The sequence below is a fragment of the Drosophila eugracilis genome, unplaced genomic scaffold (genome assembly GCF_018153835.1).
Source record: "Drosophila eugracilis isolate 14026-0451.02 unplaced genomic scaffold, ASM1815383v1 contig_408, whole genome shotgun sequence".
Classification (NCBI taxonomy): Eukaryota; Metazoa; Arthropoda; class Insecta; order Diptera; family Drosophilidae; genus Drosophila; species Drosophila eugracilis.
The window spans coordinates 374,875-389,105 of NW_024573270.1; the positions used below are offsets into that span (position 1 = coordinate 374,875).

The following is a 14,231-nucleotide window of genomic DNA, read 5'->3' on the forward strand; positions in this document are numbered from 1 at the left end:
CCATGCCACATGCCACACACACTAACACACACACTCATACAATGCCAATCTCAAAAGCCACTGTCCACTTGGGCCAACTTGTAATTGTTAATTAGAGCTGACAACTAGCAGTCGCTGTTGCAGTTGCAGTTGCAGTTGCAGTTGCTGTGGCAGTTGCCGTCGAATGAGCCGACCAGAGGGCTCGTCATAAATTGTGCGAAATGCATAATTCTCCGCTTACCAGGACAATTGATTAACTTTTGTTCAATACGAATTGACAGTGCAAATGGCAAAACAAACATATTTCAAACATTTCATCATCATTCCTTTCCATGCCCCTTAAAATTTATGTTGCTGTTGCACTTGCCCTGCCCTGGCCAGCCCTGCCTTGCCCTGCCCTGCCTTGCTCTGCCCTGTTTACCATGAAATTTTCAAATTTTCTCCAATTCTGTCATGAAAATTGAGGGTTTCGAATTTCGACTAACCAGTCAAATTAGTAGCTACACTTTGCCAACCAATAATGACAGCAAATTTTTTGACAATTACATTGGATTTTATTTGAAAATTAAACAAAAAATAAGAACTTTCTCACAGTATTTAAGCTTGATTTCTTGATAACTTGACTTAAAGGCTAGCCAAAAAAAAAAAAGGAATGGCAAAAAGTAGCCTCTGGTGTAAACACTTGAATGGTTTTCTATTTTGGCACTTTAAATGCGCACTCGATCACGGCTTTTCCTTACATTTTGGTATCATTCTCATCTTTTGAGTTCACAAAGAAAATCTTTGGAGGTGCTGTACTGGGACGCATCATGGTTAGGCCTCCAAAACCTTGGATGGCAGGCAATATCTAAGGGAATTTTTATAGTAAAAATAGTTAGTATTTTGATTTTTCATAAGTTAAGTTAAGTTAGTTAATAAACCTTTCGTGTATGTCGACGAAAACGATGTCGATGAACTTGGGCTAACTTTCCGCTGGTTAAATGCAAGCGCTTTCGACGCTGCCAAACCTGGTAAAAAAGTAATAAAATTAGTTAATCATAAAAGGCCTAAGAAGAAGTATCAAGGCCTGAGGCTTTTCCTCACCTGCATGTTAACATCGTATCGAATACGCTGATCCAATTGCGTTTTCCTTGCCATCAACTGATGGCATAGCCAACGTATGCCACGCTGCAGGTCATCAGGTTCGTCCATGTGACAGATGAGCAGGGGGCAGCCGCAGGATTTGGCCAGTTCCTCCAAGCCAAAGGCATATTCCACGTCGTACAGCTGTACGCCATCACGATGACGAGATGCCACGAGTAGCACTGGTTTACCAGCCAGTTGAGGAGTGCCCTGAAGGCAATCGAAGAGTAGGTCGAATGTGGTCTGTAGTTCAACCGGATCTGAACTGAGATCGAAGCAATATATCAGGGCATGTGAGGAGGCATAATAGTGTTTCCACAAGCGTTGCATCTCCGGATTGCCACCGACTTCGGTTAGTTGGAGATGATGGGCTGGCGGATCCACTGAGGTAACGTGATAGCAACGTACACCATTTGTGGCCTCCTGGTCATCGATTGGTCTGGGAACTCTGCTTAATCGATGGCCCAACTCGGTTTTTCCACTGGCCAATGGGCCAAGTATCAACACCTGAAATTCCTCCAACGGTGGCGAGGAAATCCGACAACAGTTGCTGAGGCTTTGGGAATAACAACAACAACAACAGCAGCAGCAGGAGTCGCGCAGCTTGGCGCACAGTAAACCCATTTAGTAAAGGGCCATATCTGTTTTTGTTTTGCTTATTTTAGGGGGTATATTTTTCACAATTTTTCACAAGTTTCCAATTTTCACTTTCACAAATAGGCTGGTGGAAAACTCCTTTTCGATTCGTTAGAGAGAGAGAAATGCTTGTTTATTTACCTGCCATCCGGCAGACAGCTGACTGCGACAGGTTGTAGTCACGGGCAACGGCAGGAAGTTCAATGTTTTGGCCCGTATTCGAAGGAAAGTTGCCTAGACAACCGATCCGACGAGGGATGGATGGCTTTGTCCACCACCAACGAGTTTGTCCATCTAACTTGATTTCTAGTTCATTTATATCCAGGGCCAGGGCGTTGGTGGTTATTCAGGAAATTTCCCAGAACCAGAAAAACACGCATGATTCATTTTTGATGGAAGTATATTGGGTGGGAAAATTCTGAGAAAAGTCTACCTTTGGCAAAGGTAACTTTGAATGTTTAAGATTAACAAGTTAAGTTTAGTTTATAAGTAATAGTTTTAAGTACTAAAAGGCATTGATTTCAAATACGAATTATGATATATATTATGGTTATTAATAGTTAATATTAAGGATCAGTTTAAAGGTTTTTTAGCTTTAAAAATATGTAGTTCAAGAAGCATCTTAGTTACTATTTTTAAAATGTTAAAATATTTTGTAAAACTGTTGTTAATATTAACTATTATTAACTGTTAAAAATCACACTGTTAAGCACATTTTTTGTCAAAGTTTAAGTTGAGTTTTTTGAAGTTCGAAAAAGAGAGAGCTTTCTTCCACTACCTACCGCTATGTGGCGCCACTTGTCCCAAGTGGGTAATATAGGGAAAAATCTTAATCGAATTCAATGTTTTTTTCTTAAGGGGATTTTTCTACTTTTCCCATTTTCCTAATGTAATGGGAAATTTCCCATATTTCCCTTTAAAAAAAAAATACCACTTTTTCTTGAAGCCACTAAAACTAGAAACTACCAGCTGCCTGCTCACTCGATTCAAAGTTGGCCAAGTTATTGAGTTGTTGTTTAGTTGCCAACAAGCATACCAAGCAGACCTTTTGCTTTGATAATGGCTAAATAGCCATTGCCCGCTGTTTTGTGATTGATATATATATGTGTATATGTATATAGAATGCAGCATATACATATATGCAAACATAATGTATCTTTGATGAAGCTGCGGTGGTTGTGGCTTTGTGGTTTCAATGGGCCAGAACGCAGAGAATGGAGAATGGCGAATAGCGAATGGAACCCTTGATAAACTCACGCTAATCGCTCCCCATGTGACCGCGTGTGTGGCCTTATGTTTGCCTAAGCCGTAAGACGAAAGTCCTTTGTGCCCATGCCCATGCCCATGCCCATGCCCATACCCAATGCATTATGATTGTGAATGAAGACCAACTCTCCTCCTCTCTCCTCTCTCCCACCCTAAATAAAACCCGTTAAGCAGCAGAACCCCGAAATGCTAACAGAAGCAACCTTCTTCTTCTTTTTGGCCAACAAATTGAAAAGTAAGCAACGTTTAGCTAAACGTTCGCCGAACTTTTGGGGGGGTAGGAAAAGTCGTCTGTAGCCTTGGGGGCAGTCGCCAGCAAACCTTTTGTGTGGTGCAGCAGGTCCTGCTACTTTTTACCAGAACTGCTTGGCACAGAGAAAAGATTATGGCTAAAAGGAGTTTTTTTTTTGATTTTACAAAGAAGAAAATTTGTTAACTAGCAATGGTAAGCTAAGTTTACTAGGAGGAGTTTATTTAAGTGACTTATAAGAAGTGACTAAGAAATATTAAATAATATTTCCTAATCTGCCTTAAATTCAAGTTAAATCAATATTTTTACAAGTGCATTTGTGGCTCGTATGAATAGCAAGTCGGCTGGGCGGCTTATGGCCAAGCCAACGACTGGCTTTAGTTTTGTGTATGCCTTCGCCGTTGCCTTTGCTGCCGCTTCGTCTGCGTCCATTTTAATATGCGCATTAATGCGGCACAAAGCGGTGCGAAAAGTGACAACCCGGTAGCTTCGTCCCAGCGTTTTGTCAGGTGAGTGGGCGGATGGACATGTGGCAGGAAAGGCAGGAAGGCAGGAAGTCAGGCAGGCAGGCAGGCAGCCAGGATTGTATGTAGATGGGATTGCAGGGAAACAGGGAAGGGGGAGGATCATATGCAAATACGCGGCTGCTGGAGCGGCAGTTGATTGCTTGCTGCACCGCATGCACTGCACCCTCACAAATTCCATTCGAGAAGCGAGGGGTGACTCTAAAGTTGATTTAACAAATCTTTAACAAATTCTCTGCCAGTTTTTATGGTTTCAAATTAACCTTTTTGGTAATATTTTCCACTCACGTTGTAATACTCCTTAAAGAGCCCTCGTCGCATGTATGTAGTAGGTTTTGCCAAGCTTAAGTCAAATATTTGCAGGTGGCTGACGCCCGCGTAGGACCTGCTCCATCTTTTTAGCTTCGGTTTTATACCCATACCCATGACAAGTCATACCCTTCTATCCGCTCCACTCCACTCCACTCCACGCCACTCCATTCCATTCCAGACCCCCACCAGCTAAATGAAGCGGCTCGGCGTAATCGCTCCTCGACGCACGCTGGCCACAGGACTCAGACCCGAGTTTTGTTACCGCATGACGACCCGGCTTCATTCGATTATTTCTGCGCAGCAGCATCATCATTCCGTTCATTCGCTTTCCGGTTGCCATAGTCCTTGGTGCCTTGGCTTGGCTTGGTTTGGTCCTTATCCCAATCCTCTTTGACTATTCCTATGCCACATGGCGACGTCATATTTCCTTGTGCTTGGCGGACGACCGTCCCTTACTAGGATTTTTTGATTTTTTTTTTTTTTTTTGCCCAGAATGGAGGAGTCTCCCAGATTTGGTGGCCCCAGCTATGTATATCCTAGCTGTGTGCTTGCCCGACTTTCCCCCAGCCCTGGCCAGCTCTCGACACTTGTCGAGTCGTTCACCGTGGCAAAAGTTTAGCGAGCGGCAGAGCAGCAGCAGCAGCAGCAGCAGCTTGCCTCGGATTTCATTTCCGGCATGTTGCGGTTACGTTAAGTAACGGAGATTGCATCGCTAATGATGCAATTGTGTTTGGCGGAAATGAAAGCGGTTTCGTGTGACGACTTGGCCCGCTTAGCCGGCTCGAACACCTCGCCTGTGCGTTCGTTCTGCCACGTCTTGTCCTGTTCTGTCCTGTCCCGTACCTTACCTACGTCAAATCAAAAGCCAATGAAGCGGAAGGAAAACCGAATGAAAAAAACTATGCGCCTCGCTAATTGCATCTGCTTTGCTATCGCCTAGCCTGTGTTCGCTCCTCTTTGGCTTATTCAAAAACGAAAAAGAGGAAACAGCGAACGGAAGTGGTTGTCAAGTCAAAAATAAAAAAAAAAAAAAAAGAAGCCGCGGCTCTTGGCGCTTCTCAAACAACCTGCCTTAATGAGCTCTCCATAATTGTTTAATTGGATAAGAAATAGAGTCACGGATGCTTGACACACTTCGCTAGTCTGTCTCGTCTGAGCTGCAAAATGTAGAAAATGGGGAAAATGGGGAAAGTGGAAATGGGAATGGGAATGGGTAGGCATCGAGATGCCAGCTTAACGAATCGGAGCAGCCACTGACCTACTGGCCTATTGATTTTCCTACAGTTTTCTACAGCCTGAGGCAGACGAGACACCTCTTCTATCTCGAACACACTTTCCCTCTCTGATTCGGAACCAGATATTCCCATCCAGGCTGTATGCCTTAACCAATTTCACTTCACTACTACAACTGGCGGGGGCAATCATGAGGTGAGTTTTGGGATTACGAGATTAGGTTTTTGGTATTGAAGGATAATTGCTGCTTAACCATTTTATAGTAGAGACAGAGGGCAAGTCGGTCCGAATGGATCTTTAGATGGCAACAATAGGTAGTGAATCTCGGATAGATGTTATTTTACATTTAACTAATATCTTTTCCTTTCCATTCCATGCCAGAAGCCAAAGAAATTGTCCATCTCATGGCACCGATTTGGTTAGCACTCCGGAGCATCTACGTCCGGGATTTCGTGGACATCGGGCACATCGTTACGATCCCAGTGACTTTGGGCTGACTGGCAATGAGGAATGGCGGCATCCAAGGATGTTTAGGGATATGACATGTAAGTAAATGGAGGTTAATAATGGAAAGAAATGTAGTTTAGTTAGAAGTTTATAGTTGATAGAATATTAGCTTAGAAAGTCTCTTTAACTTTTCCCTAACTAAACTTCCAGACGAAACGGATGCTGCGGCCATGGAGACGTTCCGGCAGGCGCAGCCACGTCGTCCACCGTATGAGATGGGCATTAATCTAAGTAATTTACCGGAGGAGTACTTGGCGGATATGTCGGCGCCGGGTTTTGATCTCAGTCTGCCATCACAGATGTCCGAGATGCGTGGAGAGTTATTGGACGATGTTTCCGCTCCGAATATGTACGATGTCTCGAATAATGGTGGGACTAGCCATGCGGATAATGTATATGATGATATTCTGGATCGGTTTAAGAGCATAAAAGAACGTATTAATCGAACTAATCAACTCCATCGAACGGGTGACTCGGTTGGAATGCAAGAGTTGGCCAATGATAGTCCCTGCTATCAACAGGTAAAGATGTGGTATCCGATGAGGATAACTAATGATGGCATAAAAACCTATAGACTACGCATCGTAGGATATATACACATCGCGATCCAAGTGGAAATATCACCAGTCATGTAGATGAGACAACGGTCTCGAATACATCCTCTATGGACTTCACACCGGCAATTGAGGGCGGTGAGCCGGGACGACGTCTTAACTTTTCGTTGCCAAGTCGATTTGAGAGCCAGCTAATGGATGAGTCAATGCCCTCATATCACGATGCATCGATGCCAAATGAGTGCTTGGAAGTGATGTCCTCCCAGGACAATTTAGAGAATGAGACAATGCCAGCGTTTGAATCATCGTTTGGTCCAACTTTAAGGAGTCAGAATATGTCACATCGTTCGTTTTTAGAGAATGAAACAATGCCATCGCTTGCCAATCTTTCTAGACTTTCCCGAAGACAGCTGACAATGCCCAGTGAGTGCCTGGATGATGTTACCCAGCCCTCCTTCGAAAGGAGTAGGTCTCGTAGACAAAGTCATCCCAGAAGATTGAATCAGCTATCGATGGCTTCTCAAAACCTTTGGGACGTAACGGCGCCATCGTTTGGAAACACCACAGCCAGGGAACAGACTAACAATGAATGCCTGGAGGATATTTCAATGCCAGCCTTTGAAGGTGTTGTTTCTAATGTTTCCCGGAGCAGAAGTCTCGGTCAAAGGCAGAGATCCAGAAATACGCGAAATATTAGCGAAATATCTGCCCCAATTTTCGCTAGTTCGAGACGCGGTCAAATGACCAATGAATGTCTGGATGACATGACCATGCCATCGTTTGGAGGAATATCGAATCTGTCAACGAACCGAAGTCACCGTCAATTGCAGCGGTCGATGTCGAATGGAAACATCAATGATATATCCCAACCCACATTCGTAAGCTTTTCCAGAGGACCCATGACTAATGAATGTCTAGATGAAGTCACCATGCCATCTTTCGGTGGAATGCCAATGGATGCTTCTTCTATGGGAAGGATGTCCAGAAGGCAGTCTTTAAGTAGAAGAGAAGATATGCCCAGTGAATGTCTGGACGATATGACGATGCCATCTTTTGGGGGAATTTCAAGGGCGTCAAGAAGTCAAAGTCTTGATCGTCACCTGAGATCCATGCCATCGAGGAGGATGACGAACGAGTGTTTGGATGATATGACTATGCCATCGTTTGGTGGTGTTTCCGGATCATCGGGAAGGCAAATGACTTTGCCAAGCGAATGCCTGAATGATGTTAGTGCGCCATCCTTCGGGAGGAGCAGTTCGCGTGGATCAAGTCGCCGGCAGAAGTCCATGTCGGCCAAGAATATTTGCGATACATCTGCGCCATCGTTTGCCAACACTATTAAATATGGTGATGAGTGCTTGGAGGATATGACAATGCCATCTTTCGGAGGAGTATCGGGTTCATCGCGGAGAAGAAGTTCCATGCGCCAGCCAATGTCGCTTCCGAGTCAAAATATCGGTGATATATCGGCGCCGTCATTATTTGGAAGCTCTGGACGAGGTGGTAATACGACTAATGAATGCCTGGAGGATATATCGATGCCATCGTTTGGAGGAATTTCAAGCACTTCCAGGAGACGGAGCCGAAGTCGAAAGCGCCAGTCGAAATCTCAACAAATATCCTCAAATATTTCCAATTCATCGAAGTCAAATTCCAGACGTCATCCCATGACTAACGAGTGCTTAGATGACATGACCATGCCATCTATGGGTGGGGTCTCTGTTACGACCAGAAGACAGATGACCTTGCCCAGTGAGTGCCTGAACGATGTAAGTGCCCCATCTTTTGAGAGGAGCCTATCCCGAAGTGCTAGTAGAAGGCAAAGAACATTGCCAGCTCAGAATCCATGTGCCAGCTCCACCAGATGCCCGCCAACGAATGAGTGTCTGGAGGATATAACGATGCCATCATTTGGTGGAGTCTCCTCAGCAGCCTCTGGACGTAGACAGCAGATGACCATGCCCAGTGAGTGTCTGGAGGACATGAGTACACCGTCCTTTGGTGGTATTTCCGGACCCTCCAGAAGACAAACAACAGCCTTGCCTGATGAGTGCATTGAGGACATAAGTATGCCGACATTTGGGAATATCTCTGATGTTTGCCAGTCTGCACGGGACAGGAGTAGATCAATTGGTCGGAGTGGGCGAAGTAAGCGGAACAGTGAATTTCTGGAGGATGTGACAATGCCATCATTTGGTGGGATTTCTAGTTCTTCTAGAAGGAAAAGTATCTCAAGGCGACAGACGAAAACATCCCAGCCACCTCAAAGCGATCCATGTGAATCCATGAGAACCAATGAATGTTTGGAGGATATGACCATGCCCTCGTATGGAGAAGTAACGGGAATATCAGTAGCAAGTAGTAGCCAACGGCAAAGAACGATGTCGTCGAGAAGAAGGGGGCAGATGACCAGTGAATGCTTGGATGATCAGACGATGCCATCGTTTGGTGGCATTTCGCAGCAATCGGGTCGGAGGACGCCCAGAAGACAGACTGCCTCGTATGCTGGACCACCACTGGATACTAATGAGTGTCTCGAGAACATAACTATGCCTTCGTTTGCTGAAAATACACAAGCCACGAGGAGCAGAAGTTTTCCGTCTGAATGTCTCGAGGATATGACGATGCCATCTTGTAGGGAGAACACAGGATCCTTTAGAGGGAGAAGTCATCCCACACCGAGGCAAAGTTCTAGACAAGAATGCCTAGATGATATGACCATGCCATCTTTTGGGGCTTCAAGTCATGGATATGCTACCAACGAATGCCTTGAAGACATCTCAATGCCAAACTTTGGAGAAATTACAGGATCGTCCAGAGGAAGGAGCCCAATGCCAGTGCAAAGTCTAAGACAAGCAACGATGACCAACGAATGTTTGGATGATATGACGATGCCGTCTTTTGGCAACTCTTATCGTGGACGCAACACCAATGAATGCCTCGAGGACATCTCAATGCCCTCGTACGGAGGTAATTCCGGGTTTTCCAGAGGAAGGAGTCCCATGGCAATGCAAAGATCCAATCAGGGAGCACAGACCACAGAGTGCTTGGATGACATGACCATGCCATCGTTTGGTAGTCCAAATCGTAGAACTGATACTAATGAATGCCTTGGCGACATTTCCATGCCCTCCTATTTATCCAATTCAGGAGCAAATTCATCGAGAGGATGGAGGAGTACTACGCCAAGGCAAGGCATCAAAATGGAAGCGATGACCAATGAATGCTTGGATGACATGACCATGCCATCGTTTGGTAGTCCAAGTCGTGGCCCTAGAACTAATGAATGCCTTGATGGTTCAAGAGCGTCTCACGGAAGGACTCCCAAGCAAATCCAAATCTATCAAGGACCGATGACCAATGAATGTTTGGAAAATATGACCATGCCATCGTTTGGCACCTTGAGCCGTAGTGCTGCAGCTACGAATGAATGTCTTGAGGATGTCTCAATGCCTTCCTATAGTAGGAATACAGATTCGTTTCCAGGACGAAGCCGAACTCCTAGGCAGATATCCAGACAGGAGATGATGACCAACGAATGTCTGGATGACATGACCATGCCATCGTATGATGAAATATTCGGATCATCCCGAAGGCAAATGACCATGCCAAGTGAGTGCTTGAACGATGTGACGGAACCGTCCTTCGTGAGGAGTACTTCCCAAGGAAGTAGTCGTAGGAGGAATATTATCCCTTCACGTGGTAAAAGCCCAAGGCCCAATTCGATGTCGATGACGAATAATGAGTGCCTGGAGGATATGACGATGCCAACATTTGGCGACGTCTCTGGGTCATCGCGGCAGCGCCATGGTCAAAGCACCATGAACAGCGTTCGCCTGGAGGATATCAGTATGCCCTCCGGGTTAGCAAATCGAACCCAGTACAGTGGTGAGGTGTGTGAGGAGGATAATGTGAGTGGTGTGCGAGGTCGTGGTCGCACCAATGAATGCCTCGAGGATGTTAGTGCTCCCAGTTTTGCTGCTAGCAGTCATATGACCTCAAGATGTTTGCCCCAGTTGACAAACGAGTGTTTGGAGGATGTTTCCATGCCGATGCATGAATCATCATTGTCCAGAAACGATTCTAAATCAATAGCTCGACGTCCACCGGACATTTCCTATCCCTCGCAAATGTTGGCCAACGAGAGTGCACCATCGTTTGCTGCACATTCGCGACGGGATGAGCCAGATAAATCGGCGGACTGTTCGTGTTCCGGTCCACAGCAGACCTCGAGAAGTCGTCCATGGGAGAATGACAATGTTGCTTGCTTGGAGGATGTGACAATGCCAACCTTTGAGGATGTCTCCTATCAACCGCGTCGTCATCAATTGTCGATGCCATGCGAAAATTTGGATGATCAGACGCAGCCAGATTTCTTTAACTCCACAGCTTTACCAAGTTCGACGAGAGCTGAGAGGCATAATGCAAAGTCCCCACGACTGGAGCTGGACAGGAATGTCAGCAAACAACTGGCCGATGAGAGTATGCCATCTATACTGAAAGACACCACCAAAGGACCTTCAGAAGTGGTCAAGGAAGTTACCGTTCAGAGCTCGAAAACCTCGGTGACTCGAATCTTTAACAAGAAAGCCGACGCTTCTAATACCACCACCGGTGGTGGTCAGCCCATGATCGAGGACCTTTCGATGCCGCAGTTTGAGGCCACAGGCGTTAGTTCCCATGCAGATGCTGCCTCTCTGCATGGTTTCCAATCCATGGATAACTATATGCCCTTCAATGAACTGATATATAGCCAGAATTCAGTTGGTAATAATCAAAGTCAGCCCGAAACTCCGCAACCAGCAAGGGCTGCTCGCAGTCGAAATCGTAGCCGAGCAACGAGAACACCAAGTAGTCGCGCCGGCGGGTCTACTTCTGCTTCTTCTACATCACCTACATCACCTGTCACTTCTGCCACATCACCGAGTCGAACTCCAGGACAGCCATGTGATAGCATTAGCACTAACTATCCCTATGGGAAGCCTCATTGCTATAGCCGAAAGCCGCCCTGCTAGATGGATGGATACTCTCGCTGAAGATATTTCTGTAAATTGGATACCAAATGGCCTGGAGGTATATTTTTTACATTTTATTTTTATAGAGGGAAAGCAAAAAATATAAAAAAGAAATTATTTTTAGTATAATAGTTATTAATATCTATAATCTAACAAGGGTTAGCAAGGTTAACAAGGTTAACAATTACCTTTGAAGGCGGAAAACCGAAATGAAAATGAAAAACAACTGAGGAGGATTGCCAAGAATCGAATGTTCAATAATTTACAACATATTGAGACAGTTTCCGCGACAAAACACAAACCAGCAGATAGAAAACTGGTACATATTCCTCTTCTGTACCTACATCCATACATACATATATATATATATCTATATCTATATATATATCTGAACAAAATTGGTAACAAATAGGTTCAGGAATCGGTGGGAGGAAGCATTCAACGGAAGCGCGTTCATTGCTGGCTTTTGTCAGCCTTTTGGCCTTCTGTTGTTTCTTCCATGCTCATTTCCTTTGTTGTTGTTGTTGTTGGTTGTTTGTTATTGTGTGTGTAGAAGAGGGGGGTGGGTGGTGAATTGAGGGTTCTATGCTATATAGGGTAAATAAGGGGTATCTGTATCTGTGTATCTGTAGCCGACACCCGAAGAGCGTGTCGAGCGATGCGAGCTATTTAAAAACAATTTATTTTTAGCAAGTGAAGAGCGCCACGAGCGAAACAACCTGTCGACCCCCTCTACATGCCGCCCACTCACCCATCAAATCCGTACAGTGAAAGAAAAAACGGGGGGGTTATAAATCCTTTTGATTTTAGTTTTGTAAACTAAAGATTTTGATGATTACTTAAACAACACCTACTAAGTAAAGTTCAATGTTTGTTCATAAAAATTTGTATGATGAGAAATTGTTAAATGTTAACTTTTGTACCAAGTGCACCTTTTGCATCCTGACTCCCCCCCTCCCTCTCAGCTCTTCTGGATCCCCTACATTCCGCTCTTGTGACTGACTGTGCGACGTTGATTTCGGTTTGAAAAATCGAGCGTTGCCCGACAAATGTCGGCGAGGTCGGTCGGTTAGGAAGGTGCCAGAGGTATGCAAAACAAGAACTGCAGATGCTTCAGATTGGTTTTCCAATTACTCAACATTTCAATGCAAATAACGCCGGGGTGAACGAGGACGACGAGGGAAGGGGGTGTCAAACGAGGGGGAGGCGATGGGGTATATAGTCAGGAGAAAGATGGCGACGTAACGGTTAACGCCGCAGTGGGTAACCCGTTGAAGAATTGAATTGGCAACACACACAAACACACACACACACAGAGAATTCCTATAGCCATCTCTCTATCGTCATCGCCATCAACATTCACATCCACTTCCACTTCCACATTCACATTCACATCCACATCCAAATCCCCGTTTGTGAGCGGCGGTTGAGATTGCGGCTGAGATGTATGGGGGGTGTCGTAGGGGGGTATGGGGTGCTGTGACCCGGCTCACAGCTGGGGCTAAATATATCTTTCGATTTCTTGTCAGAGATAAAATTTCAATCACGTTTACTTCACTTTCACTTGGCCATTCCCTCCCGCCCACTGACGACTGACCCACTCAATCAGAACCCGATTCAGCCTGAAGATCTAGAGATGTGTTGGCCATGGCCAGCATGGCTCTCCATGCTTTGTGTGTGAGTTAGGTCAGGTATATGCCTAAATTAAAGATAACCTATTAACTATTTTATGTGTCTAGTATTAGTATATATTAGTTAAAGTTGAAGCCGTGTTAGTTAGTGATTAAAAAATAATATCCTGTCCTGACGGGCTGACTGACTCTGCTCTGCTACTTTCCACAAACAAAGGCCGCCGCCACCATTTGTCAACACTGAAGTGGGCGCGAAAAGTTGGGCGGGCGTTGGATCTAAATCTTGATTTTCATTTTCATTTTCATTTTCATTTTCATTTTCATTTCCATTTTCCATCGCCAACTCTTCGTCATCGTCCGTTGCAGGACGAAAAGGCGCGGAGGGGTTAAAGCCTCACACGTAGCAGCCACTTAAAAGTTGAAAATTACAATTTACAGTTTTAGCCCCCGAAGACTCGTTTACCCACGCGCGCACACACATGCATATATATAGTATATATATATATATGTGTGTGTGTGTGTATGTGTATATATAGTATATATAGTTTATTTCCCTTTTTTTTGTTTTTTTTTTCTTTTTTTTTTTGTAGTTACCATTCAAGTGGCAGTTAAAATGGCTTCAGCCTCAATTGCTAGCATCCTGGTTGCATCCACATCCACATTCACAATTCTACCATTTTACCATTTTTACCATCAGGGGACGAGACCCGACCAGCAGCAGCATCAGCAACGTCCTACGGGCCAACATCCTACATATAACATTCAACATTCAACGTTCAACATCCAACAGCCAACAGCCAACAGCCAGCGACCCGACCCGCTGCATTAGGAAAGTTGACGCTGTTGATGCTGTGAGCGATTTATTGTTTTTGTGTAGAAAGCGTAAAATGGAACAAATTTCCCCTTCATATACCCTTTCCTACAAGTCCATACACAAACACACACAAACGCACACTTACACTCTCAGACCAGTGATGCCGGCGACCCATTTCAAAAACAGGACAAATCGAATCGAACAAGATATGCCGCCCACCAAAAAAAGGACAACAAAGACACAACTTGGCTTGTTATAAATATCCTGACGTTTAATCAGATTTTCCCTTTGCAAAGGTAATTAATATTTATTCCAATTTAAAACTCAAAGAGCTTCTCTTTTATCTTGAATTTGTACTAACTTTTGTTGCTTTTCAGGTTTATTTTTA

The 14,231-nt window shown here is 44.7% G+C and overlaps 2 protein-coding genes across 2 annotated transcripts; one reads left to right on the top strand and one right to left on the bottom strand.

The window, feature by feature from the left end:
- Positions 1 to 595: 595 nt before the first annotated feature.
- LOC108103789 (ADP-ribosylation factor-like protein 3) lies at positions 596 to 1,892 on the bottom strand. Its single transcript, XM_017209423.2, has 3 exons — positions 1,063 to 1,892; positions 900 to 986; positions 596 to 826 (listed from the first exon to the last, which is right to left on the bottom strand). Exons 1-3 carry the CDS (start codon positions 1,723 to 1,725, stop codon positions 716 to 718), a joined length of 861 nt encoding a protein of 286 aa, XP_017064912.1. The 5' UTR covers positions 1,726 to 1,892; the 3' UTR covers positions 596 to 715.
- Positions 1,893 to 2,523: 631 nt separating this feature from the next.
- Positions 2,524 to 11,524, top strand: LOC108103783 (serine/arginine repetitive matrix protein 2). The gene is made up of 7 exons (XM_041818893.1): positions 2,524 to 2,544; positions 5,384 to 5,517; positions 5,589 to 5,636; positions 5,704 to 5,867; positions 5,980 to 6,323; positions 6,404 to 6,720; positions 6,778 to 11,524. Exons 1-7 carry the CDS (start codon positions 2,524 to 2,526, stop codon positions 11,396 to 11,398), a joined length of 5,649 nt encoding a protein of 1,882 aa, XP_041674827.1. The 3' UTR covers positions 11,399 to 11,524.
- The last annotated feature ends 2,707 nt before the right edge of the window (positions 11,525 to 14,231 follow it).

What these genes read in the sequence shown, in the direction of transcription:
- LOC108103783 (XM_041818893.1), top strand. Translation starts at nt 2,524, where the DNA reads ATGTGGCGCCACTTGTCCCAA. An exon ending in TCTTTAGATGGCAACAATAG is followed by an intron (nt 5,637 to 5,703) that starts GTAGTGAATCTC and finishes ATTCCATGCCAG; the next exon opens with AAGCCAAAGAAATTGTCCAT. An exon ending in GATGTTTAGGGATATGACAT is followed by an intron (nt 5,868 to 5,979) that starts GTAAGTAAATGG and finishes CTAAACTTCCAG; the next exon opens with ACGAAACGGATGCTGCGGCC.
- LOC108103789 (XM_017209423.2), bottom strand. Translation starts at nt 1,725, where the DNA reads ATGGGTTTACTGTGCGCCAAGCTGCGCGACTCCTGCTGCTGCTGTTGT. An exon ending in GATACGATGTTAACATGCAG is followed by an intron (nt 987 to 1,062) that starts GTGAGGAAAAGC and finishes CTTTTTTACCAG; the next exon opens with GTTTGGCAGCGTCGAAAGCG. An exon ending in TTCGTCGACATACACGAAAG is followed by an intron (nt 827 to 899) that starts GTTTATTAACTA and finishes AAATTCCCTTAG; the next exon opens with ATATTGCCTGCCATCCAAGG.